This window comes from Lissotriton helveticus, chromosome 8, assembly GCF_964261635.1.
Source record: "Lissotriton helveticus chromosome 8, aLisHel1.1, whole genome shotgun sequence".
NCBI lineage: Eukaryota > Metazoa > Chordata > Amphibia > Caudata > Salamandridae > Lissotriton > Lissotriton helveticus.
Window position 1 is genome coordinate 73,627,436 of NC_136069.1, and position 24,560 is coordinate 73,651,995.

Consider the following 24,560-nt stretch of genomic DNA (forward strand, 5'->3'; position numbering starts at 1 on the left):
GATTGGAACAACTCGGGCGGTCCCTCCCAGAGGAGGGGCTGGACAGAGGGGAGGATACCGCCATGTACTTTGTTCAGTTTTGCTGCAGCAGTGATGACCAGGCGTTGTTGAGGAAGTCCAGGAGCAGTGCATAAGCTGGCCCATGTTGATGATTAAGTGGTTGGTGTCTAGAAGGAGCACCAACAAGCCTTGGTAGCCGCAAGTGGCATGGAAGACAAAAAAGGAGCAACGTTGGGACCAGCAAGGTCCAAGGGATTCACCAACAGCGGCAGAGTCAGAGAAGGCCTCGCACAAGCAGGAGAGCGGACTGAAGCAAGACTAGACCCTCATGAGGACCCACAGGTCAAAGGCACAGGAGTTGCAAGAGGCCCTTGAGCAGCTCGCCAAAGATGAAATCCCAGGGTGCAGAATATGCGGTAAGGAGGCTGATCTTCAAAGGAAGAGATGCTGGAGGCCGGAGCTTCTTGTAGCCCGTAGATCTCTGGAATGCAGCGTCAACAGGCCTTGACAACAGAAAGTAGATTTAGTGCACAAGGATTTGGTCCCAGCAGTTCAGACGAGGGACTCTGGCCTCAAAATTGCAAAGAGGACAGGTAAGACCTCGAGGGAGTTGCAAAACCACCACCTGGGTTACTGCACCTTGAGAAGTCTGTAGGACAACAGGAGAAGAAGATCAGTCAGCTTTCATGCAGTGCATGCAGATGCAGGGGAGTGACTCCTTCTCTCCATGGGAAATTTCTTCAGATGTTATTGATGCCCTCAGGTCTCTTGAGGAACCTGGAAAAATCACAGACACAGGTGATGAAGAAGACTTGAAGAACAGTGAGATTAGGAGCAGCAGGAGTCTTCCTTGGTGCATCCTCAGTTCCAGTCGCAGTCCAATGAGGTCCAACTGTCCAGACGACTAAAGAGCAATGTGGTTTCAGGGTTCATTCTTGTCCCGCAATGAATCTAAGGACCCACCCACAGGTAAGCCCTTAAGTACCTAAAAGGAAGGATTGGAACAACTCGGGCTGTCCCTCCCAGAGGAGGGGCTGGACAGAGGGGAGGATACCGCCATGTCCTTTGTTCAGTTTCGCTGCAGCGGTGATGACCAGGCGTTGTTGAAGAAGCCCAGGAGCCGTGCATAAGCTGGCCCATGTTGATGACTAGGTGGTTGGTGTCAAGTGGGAGCACCAACAAGCCTTGGTAGCCGCAAGTGGCATGGAAGACAAAAAAGGAGCAAACGTTGGGACCAGCAAGGTCCAAGGGATTCCCCAACAGCAGGAGAGTCAGAGAAGGCCTTGCACAAGCAGGAGAGCCCACTGAAGCAAGACTATACCCTTAGGAGGACCCACAGGTCAAAGGCGCAGGAGTTGCAAGAGGGCCTTGAGCAGCTCGCCAAAGATGAAATCCCAGGGTGCAGAATATGAGGTAAGGAGGCTGATCTTCAAGGGAAGAGATGCTGGAGGCTGGAGCTTCTTGTAGCCCGAAGATCTCTGGAATCCAGAGCTAACAGGCCTTGGCAACAGCAAGTTGATTTGGTACACAAGGATTTGGTCCCAGCAGTTCAGACGAGGGACTCTGGCCTCAAAATTGCAAAGAGGACAGGACAGGCCTCGAGGGAGTTGCAAAACCACCACCTGTGTTACTGCGCCTTGAGAAGTCTGTAGGACAACAGGAGAAGACCAGTCAGCTTTGTTGCAGTGCCTGCAGATGCAGGGGAGTGACTCATTCACTCCAAGGGAAATTTCTTCACATGTTAATGATGCCCCCAGGTCTCTTGAGGAACCTGGAAAAAGCACAGACAGAGATGATGAAGAAGACTTGAAGAACAGTGAAATTAGGAGCAGCAGGAGTCTTCCTTCGTGCATCCTCAGTTCCAGTCGAAGTCCAATGAGGTCCAACTGTTTAGACGACTAAAGAGCAATGTGGTTTCAGGGTTCATTCTTGTCCCACGATGAATCTAAGGACCTACCCACAGGAAAGCCCTTAAGTACCCAAAGGGAAGGATTCCTGAATGATAGACCCTGTCGTAACACCCAGCTTGTGTGAATCATCACAGAAATAAACCTACAGAAAAAAGGGAAGAGAAAACAAAAACAGCAAACAACCAAAAAAAAAGTATATGGAGGGAAATCTTCTTCGTCGCATAATTCTATACTTTAAAATAGGCTAAGTACTTTTTAAAGGTTAGCTGTAACCATCCTGACGCCTATTTTATTTACTTTGGCGTTTTCTTACTTTTAGTTCAGTAAGAAACTCTTGTGCCTTGATTTCCGACGTGAAATTTAGTGATGCGCCATTCAAGATAACCTTCAGTTTGGCAGGGTTCATGAGGAAGACCTGGGCTCCCAGCTGTTGGAAAGGGGTTATTAGTTGTCGAAGTTGCCATCTTCGCTCCATGGTGATGTGGCAAAATACTGGTCTGGCAAAAAAGGATACCCCTTCAAAAGATTTCTGGGAGTACTGTCTGGCTTGATCGAAAATTAGCTGCCTTAATAGGAAATTCCCCCAAAAAACAGGAACGCTCGTGGTCTTGTAGAATCATTAATACTGCCTGTCTTTTAAGCATAAGCGGGAAGCGATGACCTTGTTGGATTTCATGCTCCCAACACCACTCAGACTGATCGGGAAAGGCCCCCCTTTAGAAGCTTTATGATGTAGCGCCGTGGATCTTCCCCCTCAACTCCTTCGGGAATCCCGAGAAGGCGGAGATTGTTTCGGCATTGCCTGTTTTCTTGTTCTTCAAGATGTACAACATCAGACATACGATCGCTTTGGGAAGCACCTTGGTTTTTGAGCAGCACAACGTCCGATTCAAGATTTTCGGTACGACCTTCTACCTTGGTCACTCTTTTACAAATGTCAGAGGAAGTTTTGTTAAGTTTTCGTATACTCCCTTGAAGTTTTTTGCCAGCACTTTTGGCCAGTTGATTATCTGCCCGGGCCTCCTCCTGAAATTGTTTAATCGAAGCCAAGACAGCAGCTAATGATGGCTCATCAGGTTGATCTTGTGAAACTTGTGAGACACAATTCGTTTTGATGGATTCATCATTATGAGAAAAAGAGAGTTGAGTCCCAGAATAGTCCCATTTAAGATGATCCTTTTTATCATGTTTCTTTCCTTTACTTTTTGCCCCCTCGCATCTCTGTTTGCGAACCGTGTTTTTTCCCCTTTGGAGGCGTTGCTATAATTAGATTCCTAAAGGTCGCTATCCCTGGAAGACAAAGAGCTTGCTTCAACCGGAGAGGTTGATCCATCAGACACCGAGAAGAAATGCTCCTCTACAACATTTATGTTGACCTGGGATATTTCTTTCATTTATGGCACTCTCTCAGCAGCAGGTGCTCCACACACTGAGCTACCTCGCTCACTGTTGGTGCAATGTAAATGTAGGTATATATTTTTTTAAGCACACCTAGATTGTGAGTGTTATTAAAGAGTTTGGGCCCTGTTTGCATTTCCACTGCCCGCTCTGTTATGTTATGGTTTTTTTTTTAGCGCGACAGCTGCCCCAGCAACGGGGAATCCCGGCGCTGAGAACCATAGCACAACCTACTGGGGTGAGGGAGGGGAGAGGGGACCTACCAACTCTCCTCCCTCTCTCAGCCCCCCGCCCTCTGGGAACGACATCACGAGAGCGCGCCAAAGGCGGAGCCACGACCCCTGCGAGGCCACGCCCACTACATCTAGCATAAATGTGCCGCCCTCACCAGCGCAGCGGACGAGCGCAGCGGGAGCGCCGTTTGCGCGCCGAAGGCGCGCCTAAGGCAAGCCCGTCTGCGCCCGTCCGCGCACGACCGGGCCTCGGGCCAGACTCTACGCCTGTTCCAGCCGTTTCCAAGGTAAGCTACTCTCGTAGAGAGCTTCTCAGCCTTAGACCCTCTAAAAACAGCGCCTGTCTGGTACTACTTGACCCTATTGTCCCCTTTCCATGCTGTGACAAATGTAAACCAGGCAATCTCTCCCTCCCGAAACCACAGGTCCCCCCCCCTGCCCTTAAAATTGCGACTCTTAACTGCAGATCACTCCCTAAACACGCCCTGCATATCAACCATCTGATCGTCGACCTTAATTTGGACATACTATTACTCACAGAAACCTGGATTACAGAGCACTCCAACGCCGACATTGTCATGGCCCTCCCCCCGGGTTTCATCATCATGTCCCAACCTCGCCCCTTAGGTAGAGGAGGTGGACTGGCCATTATCTACAGGGACCACTTTACCTGTCGAACTAAAGACTGCGCGATCCAAGACTCAGAGAGCTGTCTCTTTACGATTCAGCTGTCCTCAACCAACTCCCTGTCAGGCCTCCTGGTGTATCGGCCGCCCGGGTACTCGGCCCCCTTCATAGCCGCCCTGCTGGAAACCGTCACCTCCGCAGCTCACCTGACACCCAACTTCATCATAACTGGTGACCTAAACATCCATTTTGAGGATCCCCTTGACACTGGGGCAACCGACCTTATCGACGACTTAGCGGCCTTGGGTCTGTCTCTCGCCAACTCTGATCCCACACACACGAAAGGGCACCTTCTCGACCCGGTGTTCTCCAACATCCCCTCCCTCCTTTACATCAAGTCCCAACCCCTCCCGTGGACGGACCACTTTTTGGTCACGACCCATCTCCCTGGAGCCTTTAAAAGGCCTCAAAATCCCCCCACCTTTACCAGAGATAGAGCGTGGGCCAGACTCTCTGTGGAGGACTGGTCCACAGCCCTGGACGCTTCAACTCCCTGCCTCTCTGAAGACCCCGCCACCGCCGACTCCCAAGTCAGAGACTGGATATCGTCCACCCTTGACAAACTCATCCCCATAAAAAATCGGGAGATCAAAAACAGGATTAAGGGCCAAGCCCCCTGGTATAACGATGACCTCAGGGTCCTACGCAAAGAGTGTAAAAAGGCCGAGAGGCAATGGAGAAAGAACTGGCAACATAGTAACAAAGACCTCTACAATAGCGCAGTAAGACGCTATAAGTCAGCTCTCAAACTTGCCAAAGCAGGATTCTATGACAACAGAATACAAAACGCCACCAATTCCTCAAAAGAAGCATACTTGATTGTCAAAGAACTCCTCAACATTCCGATGGCCCCCACCGCCCCCCATGCCCCTCCAGACAGAAGTAATGACCTTGCCTCGTTCTTCGACTCTAAAATCTCGCGTATACTGGACTCTCTTCCCATGACTACCCCCCTCAATCCCACTGATACTGAGGTCTGCACGAACAGCCCGCGGCTGTCCTCCTTCAGAGCAACCTCTCTCATTGAGGTCACCTCCACGTTAGCCAAAATGAAAAGCGGCTCTCCTCTTGACCCGGCCCCGGCTAGAATATTAAAAACTGCCGCTCCCAGCATAGTCACCACCATTAGGGATCTTATTAACATCTCCTTGCGACAAGGCACAGTGCCGCCCAGCTGGAAAAACGCGGTTGTCAAAGCCCTGTTAAAAAAACCTCACCTGAATCCTGACGATATGTCTAATTATAGACCTATATCACTCCTTCCCTGCATCAGCAAGATGGCAGAGAAACTAGTTAATTCCCAACTTTCTCAATTCCTTGAGACTAACAAAATCCTGCGCCCCTCTCAAACCGGCTTTCGGCCCGGTCAGGGCACGGACACAGCCCTCCTCTCCGTCATTGAGGAATCAAGGCGCATTCTTGATTCAGGAGGATCAGTGGCGGTGATCCTCCTGGACCTCAGTGCCGCCTTTGATACGGTGGATCACCGTGTCCTTCTACATCGCCTGGCCAGAGCAGGAATTGTGGGCTCAGCACACGCCTGGATTAACTCCTTCCTTTCAGGCCGTTCTTTTCAGGTGTGGGACGGCAACTCTCGCTCAGACCCCCGTCCACTCACATGCGGAGTCCCGCAGGGGTCCTCGCTTAGTCCCACCCTGTTTAATGTTTATATGGCCCCTCTGGAAGATGTTGTGACCCCCTATGGGATCAAGGTTGTCAACTATGCTGATGACACCCAACTTGTCGTCTCCCTCTCCCAGCTAGACAAACATCCAGACAGCCTGAGGAACTGTCTCCAGGACATCTATTCCTGGATGTGCGAATCCTCCCTTAAATTGAACGGTGCCAAAACCGAAATTATGCTCCTGGGCAACAAATGGTCCTCAATCCCCGCCGCGGTGTGGCCAGACACCTTTGGCGAGATTCCCACTCCTAAGACCCAAGTCAAAACGCTAGGCGTCTGGCTTGAACCAAGCCTCACCATGAAGACCCAGGCGACCAAGACCTCTGGAACATGCTTTGGCCTCTTGCGGTCTACCCGCAAGATCCTCCCCCTCCTCCCCCCGCTCTCCAGGAAGCTGCTGGTTCAAGGGCTCATCTTAGCCAGACTTGATTATAGCAATGCCGTCTACCTTGGTGCACCGGAGTTCACCCTCGCCAAACTCCAACGGGCACAAAACGCTGCGGCTAGGCTCATAATGGATCTCCCCCCTAGAGCCTCTGCCAAACCGGCCCTCAAGGCCCTTCACTGGCTCCCTGTCCGCCAGCGAATTGAGTTTAAAGCAATGTGCACCAGTCATAAACTCATTAATGGTGCCGGCCCGGCCGCCCTGAAAGACCTTGTCGCCCCTTACAAAGCCTCAAGGTCTTTGCGCTCGGACGATGAGCATCTGGCCATCGTCCCTAAATTTAAGAAGGCTCGTACCGGCGGCCGCCGCTTCTCGGTCAAAGCCTCTTCAGGGTGGAACGCACTGCCTCGCCACCTGCGTCTAGAACCCTCCCACGCCCTATTCCGAAAAAAACTAAAGACTTTCCTATTCCCTAAATAGTCATCCGGTCCCCTCCTCCTCTTGGATGTTGTAACTTTATAGCGCGGGGATGCCTCCGGGTCACCAGGCGCTTTATAAATTTATAAATAAATAAATTATAAATAAATCTCACACTTATGTCTTATCTTTGCTGCTTGCTTACACATCCACTCTTCACCAGTCCCCTCCCGGGTGCCTCTCACACTAACCTCGGTGCTGCTCTCTCTCGCCCTCTCTATGTGGTTGACTCCAGATCTTCGAGCAGGTTCTTTCCCAAGGTCTTCAAGGTTCTCGTCCCTCAATCCCACCACTCCTCCTCTTGAGGTGTTTTCTGGTCACACAGGCACTCCCTCTTTATGCATCTGTTGCCTGCTTTCTCTCTTTCTCACACACCCTTTCTGCTCCTACTTCATGTACTAACTAACTATCCCTCTCTGTCTTCCTGTCTATTCTGGGCAGCTCTCACCCCTATCTATCCACCATGCCACATAATTCCACTACATAAATCCACTCCACATCACACAATTCCACTCCACATAATTCTGCAACTAACAATTCCACTCCCCACCACATACATCCACTCCACTCTACTCTAAACCAAAACACATGGGTATAAGGCATTGCCATTTACAACGCCAATAGCTCTAAATGTCACAAATACGAGTCCTATTGGCATTTCCAATATTTTTTGTTACTTTACTGTCTTATTAAGTCAAAAAGTCTCTGTTCAGGAGGCATTTTAAACAAGGGTTTTATTGAGTACAAAAATGCAGTTTCCTTTTTTTATAAAGATCCCTGATTAAAGCAGCAACCGATAAGTGTATTGAAACATTGAAAAAAACAATTAATACATGTTTTTATTAAACTAAAATCCTCATGCACAAATTGGATTTAAGTCATGTGAGAGGAGGATAAATCTCTAAAGTATGTTAAAAAAGAGACACATAAACCTAAAAAAAAAATATGTGGGAAATACAAGAGGCTCATAGTGAAAGACAGTAGAGATTCATTTAGGGAATACATAAATTGCAAATCAGCACAACAAGGAACGATTGTAATGGAATTAATCATTTTTGCCTTGTAGGAGGCCCTGACATCTGCGCACAATGTAACTGTTCCAGTAGGATGCCAATAAAACAATAATTTGTTGCTCGTTATGATTATTAGTGAATAAATATAGTTGGTACATTTCTTATACTTTCTATAAAGTAAGAATACTTTCAGTTACTCACTTCAAGGTTTTCCTTATAAATCCAGCAAGATTCAGTACAGGGATGTGTTCGAGTTATGGCATACTGAATACAAGCATTCCAATGCAGTACCAGCACGATGAATCCAATCATGCTTCCGAGTCTTATTATCCGGTCGTTAATAAACAATTCCAATTCTGTCAGCTAAAGAAGATACAGATATTCAAGGTTACACTTCGTCCCTATGCAGACTTAAAGCACCTTTCTATTATGCCTCTGAGGAAGTACAATGTTGTCACCATAGTCATTTTCAGAGTTCCTACGCTGACCTCAAGCATGAATTATTCTTTGGACAGGGCATTAAAAAGGAGACCTTCCAAAGCAGGCAAAACCGAAATGGGAATCCAAGGCCAGTGAAATTCCCTCTAAGCCCAGATCAGACCCAATATAGAGCAGTTGAGCTACCACCATGTATTCCACATAATAGCACTCTATAGCAGTCCAGTGCATTGAATCGTTGCCACATGGTGTAGGGAGCTGGCTCTTTGTGTGATATATCAAAAATCTGATATACCGTGTAAAGAGTCAAGGGGTTCTCTTATGAGTGGACAGGGGCATGCTGTGGCAATCCCAAAGTGCTCGGTTAGGGGTAGTGTGGTCGAGCCGCCTTAGGCCTTATTAGTGTTTAGCTATGCAACAGTTGAAGTTGTTGCACGAAGGATATTGTGCTGGATTACTAAACACTTATAAGGTCCCAAAGGCGAGACCTATTGGCTATGCCAATGCTTGTTTTAATTTAGGTAAAGTAACTTATGTAGCCTTTCTATAGATGCAATGCATCATGTCTTTCTATTTTTTAAATTCATTTTATGGATCCGCAGATCCATTGTAAATCCTCGGACAAATAAGGGCTCTGCAGGTTATATTACACACATTCAATACTAAAACAACAACAACACATTTAACACAAACATTAGCTAGTGCGTTCTCTAGAATTGTATCACTGCCTGTGTTGGGTGTGCAAGTGACTGTGTTGGTGTAGGAATGGTTAAATGAGTGGATGTGTAAGTGGGTGTGGGTGTGTGAGTAGTTGTGTGAGTGGCTTTGTGAATCTGAGAGTGGGTGTGTGCCGGGTTGTATGGGTGTGTGAGTGGTTGTGTGAGTGGGTATGTGAGTGGCTATGTGGGTCTGTGAGTGGGTAAGTGAATGGTTTATATGGGTCTGTGAGTGGGTGTGAGTGGCCGTATAGGTGTGCGAGTGAGTGGTTGTGTGGGTGTGTAGGTGCATGTGTAAGTGGGTGTGCGAGTGAGTGTGTGAGTAGGTGTGATAGTCTGTGAGTGGTGTAAATATTTCTTTTTAATTGGAGGCTGGATCTGGGAATCTACATGAATCAGTGATATTCTGGGCGATCTCGGTGGATCCTCGTTTGCTCAATTTCTTGCTCATGAGGGGTTCTTCAAAAAACCCTCAATCAGTCCCATGGGGTCTGGTTAACGTCTACCCTGACCTCTTCTATCACTTTTACATTTTATGTTCCTCCATGGGAACTGTGTCTCAATGCACAACAGGCTGCCGCAACTTTCCTCTCAGGATGTGACCTGACAATCACACTGCTATTGGCAAGTGGATCCGCAAATCCGCCTGGATCTGTGGCAGATCCGTCTCTCAAATTTGGTGTAATTCCGTTCAGCGGTTCAGTCTATAGTCGTGTCTAAAATCCCAATGGAAAATTGCGTATGTGTGTGTGTGTATATATATATATATGTGTGTGTGTGTGTGTGTTTTTGAAATATCAGCCTAATGTCCTACCGCCGTAGCGTTTACCTTCCATCTTCACAATGCCAGATAAGCCAATGTCTGACAGGTAAATAAGAGCGTGAGAGATTTACAGGCATATGCTCCGGGGTCTCAGAAGAATAGACGCAGCCAACGCATAACTAAGGAACAGCACCTCTCTCTCTCTCACAAAGGCATCTGCTTTCTCTGCCGCGTCCCCCTTTACCTCTCCCGTGTTTCTATCTGACTGTCTTGCCCTGTCTCTCACGCCGTCGCCCTCTTTCCTATCTCGCCCCACACCCCACTCCCTCTACCCCCTCTCTCTCTCGCCCCACATAGCTCAATATCACATATAGAGCAATACAAAATTTGAACATACATGAATTTAGAAAGGGGACCTTTATTTAAAACGTATGAAATAGGATTTTCTGATAAGTTCAGAAGGTACGCGCTACGCTCCAATTATACATACACTCCCTGAATGAAGGAATACATGAATGGTGGGTTGCTGGCATAGACGGGTAGAGGAATGTATGGATAATAACAATAATGAGCAGGGCGGCTGCAAGGCGATATCCACGTATAATTCACAGATCAGTGCTGGTGCTTCTTCACAAGAGGCTGAAAGGCGCTATACACTTCCGATCGACAGATCAGTGCTACCGCTTCTTCAAGAAAAAAAATGAACCGTAAAGGAGCTACTTTCAAGCCGTTGAGCATTGGCATTGGGTAGGAATAAGGTGTTAGGAGGCCCCGAGGTACCACACCCACTTACAACCTCGGACCAGACGTAGCGGGTAGAGAGGTAGCGCTATGAACAGTACCCTGCCCGCTGACATATCAGATCTAGCACGTGCTCAGAAGAATCTGTACAGGAAAGGCACTACTTTCAGCTGCCATTGGCAGGGGAGGTGGGCTTTGGAGGTAGTAGGAAGAGGCGGCGTATTTATTTACAACCAACAGATCACACCTAGCGCTTCTTCGGATGATCACGAACTGGAAAGGGGTTATTTTTAGGGCGCTGTGGATGCGGGCTTCGAGAAGAGTTATGGCGAGGCGCTGAGTTCCTCTCCAATTACAGACCTCCGACCATAGGGGGGTGGTGAAGGAAGGCAGCAAGACACGGTTTACTCACACGCTGACAGATTACACCTACTGATCGTTCATTACACTTGGATCGGAAAGGCGCTAGTTTCAAGGCGCTGACAGTGAAATGGGCGAGCATGAGATGTCAGGAGGTAGAGAGGTCCTATTCACTTACAAGTAACAGACAGAGCTAGCCTTTGTTAGCACGCACATGGAAGGCGCTGCTTTCAAGGCGCTAGAAGTGTAGATTGCCGGCAGCATTAGGTATCAGGAGGCAGCAAGGTCCTATTCACTATCAAGTGAAAGAACAGAGCTAGCGCTTGTTCGCAGGCACATGGACGAGAAAGGCGCTGCTTTCCAGGGGTCGAAGGTACGCGTAAGGAGGAGACGTTGGGAAGTGACAAAGCACCGTCCATTCACAGTCAACAGATCAGAGCTAGTGTTTCTTGAAGAGGCAGCGAGGCACGATCTCCTTACAGCCGCTAGCGCTTTTCTGTAAGAGGCAGCGCTATGAGGCAGCAAAGCAGGAAGATTAATTTGGCACGAAATGTGCACTTTGCAATGTATTGTATCATAATAATACAATGGTAAATTTTCGTTTTCAATACAATCTTGGGTTCCTCTTGCTGTTAGTAGCAGACTAGGACCATAACAAAATTCAACCAACTCCACCCTCCAACTCCACCCTCCAACTCCACCCTCCAACTACAACCCCACCCTCCAACTCCACCCTCCAACTCCACCTCCACCCTCCACTCTACAACGCTACCCTCCACCCTCCAACTCTACCCTCCAACTCCAACCTCCAACTCCAACTCCACCCTCCAATTCCAACTCCACTCTCCAACTCCACCCTCCAACTCCACCCTCCAACTCCAACTCCACCCTCCAACTCCAACCCCACCCTCCAGCTCCACCCTCCAGCTCCACCCTCCAACTCCAGCCACACCCTCCAACTCCAGCTCCACCCTCCAACTCCAACTCCACCCTCCAATTCCCACTCCACCCTCCAACTCCACCCTCCAACTCCACCCTCCAACTCCACCTTCCAACTCCACCCTCCAACTCCAACCCCACCCTCCAGCTCCACCCTCCAGATCCACCCTCCAACTCCAGCTCCACCCTCCAACTCCAGCTCTACCCTCCAACTCCACCCTCCACCCTCCAACTCCACCCTCCACCCTCCAACTCTACCCTCCAACTCCACCCTCCAACTCCAACCTCCAACTCCAACTCCACTCTCCAACTCCACCCTCCAACTCCAACATCCAACTCCACCTTCCAACTCCAACTCCACCCTCCAACTCCACCCTCCAACCTCCAACTCCAACTCCACCCTCCAGCTCCACCCTCCAACTCCAGCTACACCCTCCAACTCCAGCTCCACCCTCCAACTCTACCCTCCAACTCCACCCTCCAACTCCAACATCCAACTCCACCCTCCAACTCCAACACCACCCTCCAACTCCACCCTCCAACTCCAACTCCACCCTCCAACTCCACCCTCCAACCTCCAACTCTACCCTCCAACTCCCCCTTCCAACTCCAACTCCCCCTTCCAACTCCAACTCCCCCCTCCAACTCCAACTTCCCCCTCCAACTCCAACTTCCCCCTCCAACTCCACCCTCCAACTCCAACTCCACCCTCCAACTCCACCCTCCAACTCCACTCTCCATCACTCTGGGGCACCACCACATCACTCGGGGACACCACCACATCACTCAGGGGCACCACCACATCACTCGGGGGCACCACCACATCACTTGGGGGCACCACCACATCACTCAGGGGCACCACCACATCATCACTCGGGGGCACCACCACATCACTCAGGGGCACCACCACATCACTCAGCGGCACCACCACATCATTCAGCCCAACCACCTCATCACTCAGCAACACAACAGCACTGTCCTTGCTTGCTACCAACAAGCATTGCCATAGCCAATAGGACTCGCATTAGGAAAGTGTAAGCTATTGGCTTTGTGAATAACAATGCTATTAATTTATATATTTTAAAAGCCAACACATATTTAAAAAAATGTGTAATTTACAATACCAATAGCTCACACTTTCCTAATGCGAGACCTATTGCATTGCAAATGCTTGTTATCTTTTTTCTTTTTCTTCCGGCGTGTAGGTTATTCCACAAGGTAATTTATCAGTGCAAATAAATAGTTCAGATATTACACTTGTTCCCCTTTATTCAGCTGTTTTTTGTGGGAGGTAGAAGTGTGAAAAGTTTTGAGTTACTGGTGCAGTGTGTTTATGGTGCTGGGTTCCGCAAAGGATGTGGTTATGTGTGGGTACTCTCTGAGCAAGTTGTTGGGCAACAGGTGGGATCTGTATTCTGCTGATGTTTGGATGAGAACTTTAGGCTGGTTTGGCCTTTCTGGGGAGATGTTGAAGGTGCTTCTGGAGGTTTCCTACCAATGATAGGAAGTTGGTTTTCTGGGTGGCGTCAGTATAGTAAGCACAGGCCAGGGTGTGTTTTAGCTCCTAAACACAGTTGCAGTGATATTGTGTCCCAGGTGGGGTAGTAAGAACATGTTTCGGTGTTGAGGAAATTGTTGACATCTATTAGAGCACGATGGGACATATTTACAATAAACGGGTGAAGCATGTTGTTTAGCCAAGAAGGCTAACAACACGCTTCGTCCCTTTAGCAGTGCATGGTTGCACCATATTTACTAGAATATGGTGCAGCCCTTCGTTTCACCCTGCGCTAGTGCTAACTTTAGCTGCCTAACGCCAACGCAGGCACACTTGCAATAGTGCAAGGGTTCCTGTGTTGAGGGTAAGATTGTAAGATTGTTTATGAGAGGAAGGTGTCCCTTCCTTCAATAACCAATCTTTAAATAACGTTTTGTAACTTATATGTGTGCTGCTTAATGCAGCGTACATAGAAGTTGCAAAACAGCATTTATTTTAATGATTTTTTATGAGCAGGAAGGTGGACATTCTGGCACATAAACATTCAAAAGCAAGTTGCTGTTTCTATGTGTGCTGCCCAAGGCACAGCAAACAGAACAGCAAAAACGAGGAGAAAGAATCGTCAGCTTGCCAATTATATAGAGTGATGGCTGGTTGAGTGCGTTACCATGCGTGTAGACGCATCCTTGTGACTGGCCACACCTTATTGGTTCGTCATAATCACGACAGACTCCTTTGAGTTTCCAAAATGACTTGCTTTTATTTTAGGTTCAAATTTTTCAACATTGTTCACGTATTTTGTTTTTGTGAACTCCTTTAATCCATATTAATGCATATGATTAAATTGATTCGAAACTGTAGTTTTTCACACAGGACAAATGCTCCAATGCATTTCGGGCCGGAAAAGCCCTTTTTCAAGGAGCGCTGAAAACATAATGATAAACGCCTTTAAAATGTAGAACTAACTCAAGGACATATATATGTTCAAAACATCACATTGGTGTAAAACCCACTGGTAAACATGCTAACCTAGTCACATAATGGCGTGTATAAAAATACCTTATAACCCATGGGGATTATTTTGGACGTGACGATGTTTGAAAATGGAAATAGTGGACTGGGTAAAAAATGAATCATGCAAGCACGTGTTAAAACACTTACGCCAGGGTGGCTGGTCTGTTTGGTGAAAACCTAGGCGAAAAATAGGGAAAGTATCGTAAATGTACGTTTCAAACCGAACGGTGAAACAGCATTATGATACCCGTCGGGGCCCCGACTTACTTGTAGGATTTATCAAGCGCGTGCAAGACGCTTCAGGTTATGTTCCGTCAGCTGCTGTGGTAACGGCAATCTGGTGCGGAGTTGCCGCGGAGTGGAACATAAAGTTATGATTGGCGGAGTGAGACGGAGCCATGTGACTGGTCATGTGGCTCGATCTTAAACATGGTGAAAGGACTAAGGGTGAAATGGCATTCAAATCGCCATATTGAAGTGGGGAGGTTATGACCAATGGTTATGGAATGGTGAGGTTTAAGGGAAAAGGCGGACAGGTGGGGTGTAGGGTGGGGTAAAAACCGAAGTTTTATGGGTACATGGCTGTAAGGTGTAGTAAGGAACATACAAAGGAATATAATTCAAAAACAGTAACAACATTCAAGTTGATGCTGCCAAGGGGCAAAGTGTGGACAAGGTACCACACAGGGTACTACAAAAAGGCACTGAGTTCAATACGGTCATTTAGACCGTGCAGCTTCATCGCCTGAAGCCTGTAAATCCAGGCCGTTTCGGGTTGGAGGAGAACTTTGTTGTTGTCTTTACCTTCTTTTTTGCAAATAATCTCAAGTACCATGTATTTTAGTTGAGCCACGTTGTGGTTAAAGTCATTAAAATGAATGGCAACGTTGGATTTCTGATTTTTTGTTCGGATATTTGATTTATGTTTGTTGAGGCGAACCTTAATTTTTCTGGTAGTTTTTCCCACGTAGATCATGCCACATGGGCATTTGAGAAGGTAGATAAGATTGGAGGAGTCGCATGTGGCATCCACATTGAGTTTGATTTTGAAACCTCTCATTGGGTGGTTGATGCTGTTTCCAGGAATGACATTGTTACAGCTGTTACAATTATGGCACGGACGTGTGCCAGTGTGTGATACCTGTTCATTCGGTGGTTTGGATAATAATTCTTTGAAATTTTCCGTTCTTGTGTAAGGGAAGATTGGTGGTTCTTTGAAAAGGTTCCCAAAGTCAGGCTCGGACGACAAGATGCGCCAATGTTTCAAGATGATACTTTTGAAAGTTTTACTAGCAGTGGAGTATCTTGATACTACTACCGTTCTTTTGCTGTCTTTTTTGGTAGTGGATCCTCTAAGGGCTTCCTCTCGTGTGGTGTTAGATACTTTGGTGATTGCTTCATTGAGAATTGTTTGTGGGTACCCTCTGCTTTGAAACCTTTTGGCCATTTGTGTCATTTGGGTGATGCATACATCTGGATTTGATACAATTCGTTTTACTCTTAACATTTGGCTGAATGGTAAATGTCTTTTCAAAGAATCCTGGTGGAAACTGGTGTGGTGGAGAGTAGTATTGCGGTCAGTAGCTTTCCGGAAAAGATCTGTTTCTAATCCTGTTTCTGTGAGTTTTACCATGACATCAAGAAATGTGATTTCTTTGTCGTTGATGTTCCATGTTAATATGATGCGGTTATCTTTGGTGTTTAGTGCATTTAGAGCCTTCTCTAGGGTATGTTGGGTGTTCTTCCAGATGAAGAAAAGATCGTCTATGTAGCGAACATATAATAGAAGGTTGTCGGTCCAATCAGTGTCAGTGTAAATATGTTTTGACTCAAATTCACCCATGTATAGATTCGCATAGGTCGGTGCTGCGCAATTGCCCATTGACATGCCGGACATTTGTAGGTACCACTGTTGGTCATGTACAAAATAGCTATGATAGAGTGTATATATCATCAATTCCATGAGGAAGGTTTGGAGAGATTCCGTGATGTCGCTGTTCAATAGGACATTTTCAATTGCCTCAATGCCACCGCCATGGGGGATGTAGGTGTAGAGGCTTTTCACATCGGTGGTGCATAGGATCAATGGTACGTCATTGGTAACGATGATTTCAGGAAGTTTTTTTAGAAATTCTGTGGTGTCTTTAATGTAACTTTTGAGCTTAATTACGGATGGTTGTAGGTATCGATCAAGGAATTTGCCAATCGGCTCATGTAGGGACCCTCTCGTGGATACGATGGGTCGGAATGGGGGGTTCGTCAAGTTTTTGTGAATCTTCGGCAACATGGTTATCGATGGACTTCTGGGATGTTCTACTATCAGGTATTTTTTGGTGCGATCATCAATGATGCCGTCTTCATGCGCTTTGGTGACTAGTTCCATAAGTTCCTTTTTGTATTGAAGGGTAGGATTGCCTCCAAGGGGCAAGTATGTTTCCAGGTCAGAGATGTGTTCCTTAATTTTACCCTCATACATGCTGGTGTTGAGGATGACAAGGGCACCCCCTTTGTCAGCTTTGAGACATTTTATGGTGTTGTTACCTGCAATTTTCTTTAAGGTATCTTTATCTTTCGTGGTGATGTTTTGTCGTTTTTTTTTGTTAAGGTTCAGTTTTGAGATGTCTTGTCTCACAAGACTTTCAAAAATATCTATGCTTTTGTGGCTGCATGGAGGCATGTAGGTGCTGAATGGGCGTAGGCCCCGCAATTGATCCATTTTGGTGTCAGTAACCGGTGGTAAGGTGTTGTCGAAGAAGTGTCTCAAACGTAGTTTCCGGGTCAACTTAAAGGTGCTGACTTCCAACTCCAATAAGTTTGTGTTGTAATTTCGTGGTTGGTGAGGTGTGTGTCTGATATGTTTATAACTAACGATTCTTCTTCCCCTTGGCTTTCTTTTTGTTCAATGGTTGGGTGTCTTCTTGATCCTTTTCCTGCTCTTTTTCCCCTCCGGGGTCGTTTGTTTCGTCTAGTCCTGCCTCTAAAAAAGGCACAGATGTCGTAGGGGTGTCGTCTGTACTGTTTGGAATAGATTTTTGCCTTGAGTCTCGTGGTTCTCCTGGTCAGGTGGATTCTGTGGTCGTTTTTCTTGGTAGACGATTGGTGCTTTCGCTGCCTGAGGATGATGTATCGGTGTTCTGGTTGAAGGGTTTGTTCCGGCGACGCTGGGCATATACTTCTGCCCAGGTGTATACCTCCCCTAGCTTATAGTCTAGGGTGTCACGGCGAAATTTGCGGATTTTTTGTTCGTTGATCTCCTTGGTGTGTTTGTCTAACTGTAAAGTTATGTCTTCAAGAATTTTGGATAATTCCTCTGGAGTGATGGAGTCCTTGAGTTCCTGTTCAATGTCAGTGATTTCTTTTGTCAGTTCCAACAGAATAGTGGATAACTCCTCCACGATCAAGAGAATTAAGTCGAGACTACATTTGTTTAAGATGGCGTTCCACTTTTCTTGGAACACCTGTGAGTTTTTGCATAAAGATAGTTTTAATGCGATCCGTAGTCCCCTGGGTATGCGCAGGGCCTTATGGTATTTAATGAGGGTATTTGCGTGGAGTTTTTGGTTAATCCTGCGTTTTGAAAGGTAAAGGAGATGTTTAACACATTGTTCCTTGGTGCGGCTTGAATTGGTTTGAGTTAGGTCTTCATTAATGAGAGCGTAAATCCGTTCAGTCTCATCTGATCCGAAAGCTAGTGTGCTAGCTCTAGCTTCGGTAGTTTTAGAAATTTCATCATACTGCATGCTGCTGGGTTAGGTGAGGCGTGCTGCCTGCCGAGCGGGCGGAATGGGTATTGTAGAAACTGTAATTGGGCAAGGCGCACTGCGCAAGTTGTATGAAGGTATCAATTTTTCACGAAATATTTGATATGTAGTTGTTGGGAAGTTTGAGGATTTTTAAGGTGCTCCAACAAGTGGCGTAACCGTCCCTGTACGCCGTAGATTGATGGCTGGTTGAGTGAGTTACCATGTGTGTAGACGCATCCTTGTGACTGGGCACACCTTATTGGTTCGTCATAATCACGACAGACTCCTTTGAGTTTCCAAAATGACTTGCTTTTATTTTAGGTTCAAATTTTTCAACATTGTTCACGTATTTTGTTTTTGTGAACTCCTTTAATCCATATTAATGCAGATGATTAAATTGATTCGAAACTGTAGTTTTTCACACAGGACAAATGCTCCAATGCATTTCGGGCCGGAAAAGCCCTTTATCAAGGAGCGCTGAAAACATAATGATAAACGCCTTTAAAATGTAGAACTAACTCAAGGACATATATATGTTCAAAACATTACATTGGTGTAAAACCCACTGGTAAACATGCTAACCTAGTCACATAATGGCGTGTATAAAAATACCTTATAACCCATGGGGATTATTTTGGACGTGACGATGTTTGAAAATGGAAATAGTGGACTGGGTAAAAAATGAATCATGCAAGCGCGTGTTAAAACACTTACGCCAGGGTGGCTGGTCTGTTTGGTGAAAACCTAGGCGAAAAATAGGGAAAGTATCGTAAATGTACGTTTCAAACCGAACGGTGAAACAGCATTATGATACCCGTCGGGGCCCCGACTTACTTGTAGGATTTATCAAGCGCGTGCAAGACGCTTCAGGTTATGTTCCGTCAGCTGCTGTGGTAACGGCAATCTGGTGCGGAGTTGCCGCGGAGTGGAACATAAAGTTATGATTGGCGGAGTGAGACGGAGCCATGTGACTGGTCATGTGGCTCGATCTTAAACATGGTGAAAGGACTAAGGGTGAAATGGCATTCAAATCGCCATATTGAAGTGGGGAGGTTATGACCAATGGTTATGGAATGGTGAGGTTTAAGGGAAAAGGCGGACAGGTGGGGTGTAGGGTGGGGTAAAAACCGAAGTTCTATGGGTACATGGCTGTAAGGTGTAGTAAGGAACATACAAAGGAATATAATTCAAAAACAGTAATAACATTCAAGCTGATGCTGCCAAGGGGCAAAGTGTGGACAAGGTACCACACAGGGTACTACAAAAAGGCACTGAGTTCAATACGGTCATTTAGACCGTGCGGCTTCATCGCCTGAAGCCTGTAAATCCAGGCCGTTTCGCGTTGGAGGAGAACTTTGTTGTTGTCTTTACCTTCTTTTTTGCAAATAATCTCAAGTACCATGTATTTTAGTTGAGCCACGTTGTGGTTAAAGTCATTAAAATGAATGGCAACGTTGGATTTCTGATTTTTTGTTAGGATATTTGATTTATTTTAGTTGAGGCGAACCTTAATTTTTCTGGTAGTTTTTCCCACGTAGATCATGCCACATGGGCATTTGAGAAGGTAGATAAGATTGGAGGAGTCACATGTGGCATCCAATTCAATTAAATTTTTTATTTATTATGTTTTGGCTCTCAAAAGAGGGCCACATAAGACAAGAGACAACAAGTACAAATATACATTTCTCAAAATAAAATGACAACTACAACATTTTCCACTAGACAAGAAAATCAACGTCACATACCTCCATATTTCATCAATAAATAGCTAAAAAACATTTAAAAAAGTTAAAAATATTGAAGCAAAACATTTTATTTGGAGGAGTATATAAGGCCTGTAGAAAACAATTAATATTAAGGATACCCAATTGCAGACATATTGGTTTTAACCACTTCAACCGAAGTGGACGCAATGCATGGCATGTAAACAATATATGGGAACGATCCTGAACAGATATATTACAAAAATTACATCTGGGAGAAGACCCATACCATTTTGCCAAGAGAATGTTCAGGGGTAACAAATCCTGCCGTAAAAGGAACCAGAATCTCCGAATACCATGAGGTAAATTCCAGGCGACATAGGGTTGGGCAAGCTTCATAGAATATGAGTTGACAAAGAGATCCCCTCCACTCTTTACTTGCATAGACTTTTTATCCAACGTAAAACATAAATCCCATGACGCCTGTTTCAGAAGGGATTTTAACTGGTTAGGAGAGATAGTAAGGAGAGTACTCTCTTCTAATTCAAGAAGTGCCACAGCCTTTCTAAAGTTCTTAACAATTTGGGAGTACTCTTTTAAATTACCCAACAATTCCCCCTTAAGAAGGAATCTCAAAGATCCCGTTTCTCCTCTAGCAAGGCTAACAACCCATCGAACTAAAGCTGATAGGCCCTGCGTCCAGCTGCTACGGAGACCAAATTCCATTCTGCAGGCGGCCACAGTACAGGCCAGGTTAAGGGATGTAATAGACCTTAATAATTTTCCTTCTACCGTCTGCAGAAAGCCCCAATGCTTTATATCAACCAGTTCCATTCCATACAGGAGAGTTGGAGGAATTTTTGCCCTAAAAACCTCCGGTACACAGGCAAAATGTCTTCTCCCTGTGGCGGAGTAGAGGGCACTCAGAATTTTGCCTTGGGATCTGGCTTTACAAGAATTATTATCAATATGAGGCTTCTCACTCAAGTTAGCGGAAATTATTTTTCCTAAAAAGGTATATGTCTTAACCACCTCCAGTTTCTGACCGCCTACTGCCCAACCAAAATTCTCAGATTTAGATTTTTTCTTCCCTGTAATGCACATGATTTTACTTTTTGAGGCATTTATCCTCATATAATGAGACTCTGCAAAAAGATGTAAAGCCTGCAGACGATTGGTCAATCCCTTGGGAGTTAGATCCAGGATAAGAATGTCGTCTGCATAAAGCAAGCAGGAAATGGGAGATCCCCCCACTACCGGGGCTATGCCAACACAAGATGAAAGGGTAGCAGGAAGATCAGCTATGTACAGGGAGAAGAGTAGAGGGGCAAGAAGACAGCCTTGTTTTAATCCATTAATGGAGGGGATAACCCGCGATAAACCCCTTTCTCCTCCCTGTAGAACTCGGCACCAGGTGTTCGTATATAGGGATCGCACCAGATCTAGTAGGAGAGGGGGCATGCCCAAATCAAACAATTTTCTCCACAGCAAGGGACGGTCAACTTTGTCGAATGCTGTGGAGAAATCAATAAAGGCAGCATACACTCCCCCCCCCAAACTCTTATGTATTTGTCCGTAATAACCTGAAGGGCTGTAAGGTTATCCAATGTACCATGTCCCTTACGGAAGCCAGTTTGTTCAAGGGGTAATATCTGATTCACATCAACCCAATCCGTTATTAAAGTGAGGAGACATTTGGCAAAGACTTTTCCAATGGCATCAAGGAGGGCTATCTGGCGATAATTCATTGGATTATCCCTATCGCCCTTTTTGAATAAAGGGACCAATATTCTCCCCTTCCAATTCAATTCAAAAGTGCTTTATTCGAGTGTATACTCATAAAAGCAAACATACACAAAATATTGACAGTATTAAAATAGAATTAAATTTACGATCAGACACATTTACAAAGCACTACTAAATACATACAGTACATTTGGTTAAAACGAAATCTCGCAGTATTTACAAAAAGTTTAAAAAGAATTCATAAGAGGTTTGATTTATACATTAAAAAGTATATACAATTTAAAGAGCGAGCGGTGTCAATTTCATTGAAACATATTTTACATACAGAGAATAGTCAAATAACTAGCAGTCTCTGTATATCTATCTAGTTCATTATTGTTCTAAAACTAAAGGAGATTTTATAAAAACAGATTTTACAAGCAGAGAATAGTTAAATAATTAGCAGTCTCTGCATGTTCACCCAGAGAATAGTTAATTGACTAGCAGTCTCTGACGAATCGCCCATGCCCACCCAATATATTTTGCTGTCGCTATTAATATCCATGTTAATGGGCTTGAGCATATAATGCGCAGAGCAACAGAACTGCAGGTTGTACCAAGGTTCCTACACATAGGAGCTAACCAAGCGCGTCTAGGGACACAGTATGCTTTACAAGAGAACAAAAAATGTCCAAGAGTTTCCTTCCCCATTCCACAGGCTGGGCAGATGTCACTCCCCCCTGAGCCCCATTTTGCTGTCAAAGATCTTATAGGGAGGGCTCCAGCTCTCAATTGGAATAGGAGCTTCCTGTCACCTGGTTTTGAAACAATATCCCAGTACGACTCCAAAACCGGGTACAGTTTTACCTCAAGGAATCCAGCGGACATAGACCCATTACTCAAATTACTCATACTCTTATTAGCAACATGTTCCCAGAATATAATTTTTAAGGCAGACTTGGGAGGGAATGATGCACCTGTTGGATCTAGCCATATAGAACTTAACCCAAGCTCGAACAATATTGCCTTCAGTGAATTGAGCCAACTAATTCTATGAAAACAGTCCGCCTTTATGACATCAATAAAACCTTCGGCATAATGCGCAAGCTCGGGGGTAGTCCATAGTCGTCGCCAATATAGGATTGGACGTAGTCTGGCTAGATCCTTGATTTGCTTCCTACCAAGCTCATATCTTAAATGCATGAGAGGAGTGCTTTTTGGGGTACCAGTAAGTAATCTTAAGAATTTATTCTCCGACCCCTGTAAAAAATTCAGATTTTCAAAGCCCCATATCTTCGCACCATAAAGTGCCGACCCTATAGCCTTCGCTTCATAAACCAATAAAGCTGGCTTAACAGGTTTGGTCAAAGATTTCCTATGTTCCATATTAATGGCACCCGACAATTGCTTATGTCGCAAAGTGGCAATATTTATATGCTGGCTCCATCTATTATTATCTGTGATGAGAATTCCTAGGTATGTGAATGAGTTTACAACCTCAAGGGGCCGCCCACTCATGATGATGTTAGACTTACAGCTACGATGTGGTTTAAAAGCCATGAGTTTGGTTTTGGTGGCGTTCACCTCTAACCCATGCTCTCCACAGAAATTCTCAAAAATACACAGAACACGCTGCAAACCACTAGGCGTTTTTGACATAGTAAGCGTGTCGTCCGCAAACATTAATAAAGGGATTTTTAACCCTGAGAGAGATGGAGCGTCTACAGGAGCTGTTACCATACGGGGGACAATGCCGTTTATGTACAGAGTGAACAAGGTTGGGGCCATTGAACACCCCTGTCGAACCCCCCTTTCAACTGGAAATTCATCTGTGACCATGTCATGCCCTCCCCACTGTATTTTGGCAAAAGTGAGCTCGTGTAATCGCATTACCAAAGTCAGTAATTCCTCAGGGACCCCCAAACTCTGTAGAACTTGCCACAGTTTTGCCCGTGGGACCAGGTCGAAGGCAGCCCTCAAATCAACAAATGCTGCATAAAGGCTGCCTCCTCCCAGCACCACAGTCTTCCACTGAAGCAGTTGGAAACGGAACACTTGGTCTACCGTGCTGGTTGCCCTTCGAAATCCTGCTTGGTACGGCGATAGGATGTTGTTGTCCTCTGCCCAATCTAGGAGCCTATTTACCACCACACGGCCGACTATTTTTTGTACAGTGTCGATAAGGCTTATTGGCCTATAATTACCCGGCTGTGCACGGTCTCCCTTTTTAAACACAGGGATAATCACAGCTCCTCTCCAAGAGGCTGGGACCTCAGCACCCTTGGCAATAAAATTGATGAGTAAAAAGATATATTTACACCACCGCTCTTTATCATTTAAAAAGATATCTGCAGGAACGCCATCTGATCCGGCTGCGCGCCCTCTGTTCACAGCATTTATAGCAACCAAAATCTCTTTATCGTTAAAAAGATTACCGTAAGAAAAAGACATAGTAATACTGTCCTCCTCTCTAATCTGTGTATTAAAAGCATACTGCGAGCTAAAAAATTCTACCCAAGCTTCCTGAGGTACGTTATTATTAGGGGATTCCTCTACTCTCTCGCTACCCCATTTAACGATATTCCAGAACGCTCTGGAATCTTTTCTATCACTTGCTTTTTTCAATTTACACCAGTGTAGCTCATCCCAGGCTCTTTTAGCTTTCACTATGCAGGCTTTATAATTCTTTCTGGCTAGACAAGTGCTTTCGGCCACCCTCCTTTTAAGTGCCTGCCCTAGAGCCAGACGTGCAGCAGCCCTACATTCGGCGTTGTACCATTTAGCATCTTTACTAACTCTAGCCCCATTTCACCTAACAGGTTTCAGGAAATGTTTTTTAATCTTGGCGAACAGAGCATCATGAATGTTAACCACTTCCTTCAGGCCAGAGGGGGAAACAATAATTGTTTCCAAAGCAGCTATGGCTTGATCAGTTTCGTAATTAATATTATCAATAGCCTGTTGATTGGTCACAACACTGGCCCATTTAAGCCTACGCATGTTATTTTCTGGGATGAGCGAGGGCGGAGCAAGAGTGTTTAAACAAGTAGGATTTGTCCCAACGGCCCACCATTTGTGCTCCACACATAAAGGATTGTGATCGCTCTCAGGTCTCATAACGACCTCCATATCA

The 24,560-nt window shown here is 45.7% G+C and overlaps 1 protein-coding gene across 6 annotated transcripts in view; it reads right to left on the reverse strand.

Annotated features, from left to right (window-relative positions):
- LOC144771467 (potassium/sodium hyperpolarization-activated cyclic nucleotide-gated channel 2-like) overlaps nucleotides 1–24,560 on the reverse strand; it is a 1,987,727-nt gene that overhangs the window by 948,531 nt on the left and 1,014,636 nt on the right. For all 6 annotated transcript variants that reach the window (XM_078655897.1, XM_078655894.1, XM_078655895.1 and 3 more), the window contains exon 5: nucleotides 7,989–8,150. In XM_078655897.1, the coding sequence (XP_078512023.1) occupies nucleotides 7,989–8,150 (162 nt within the window). The remainder of the gene's footprint in view (nucleotides 1–7,988; nucleotides 8,151–24,560) is intronic.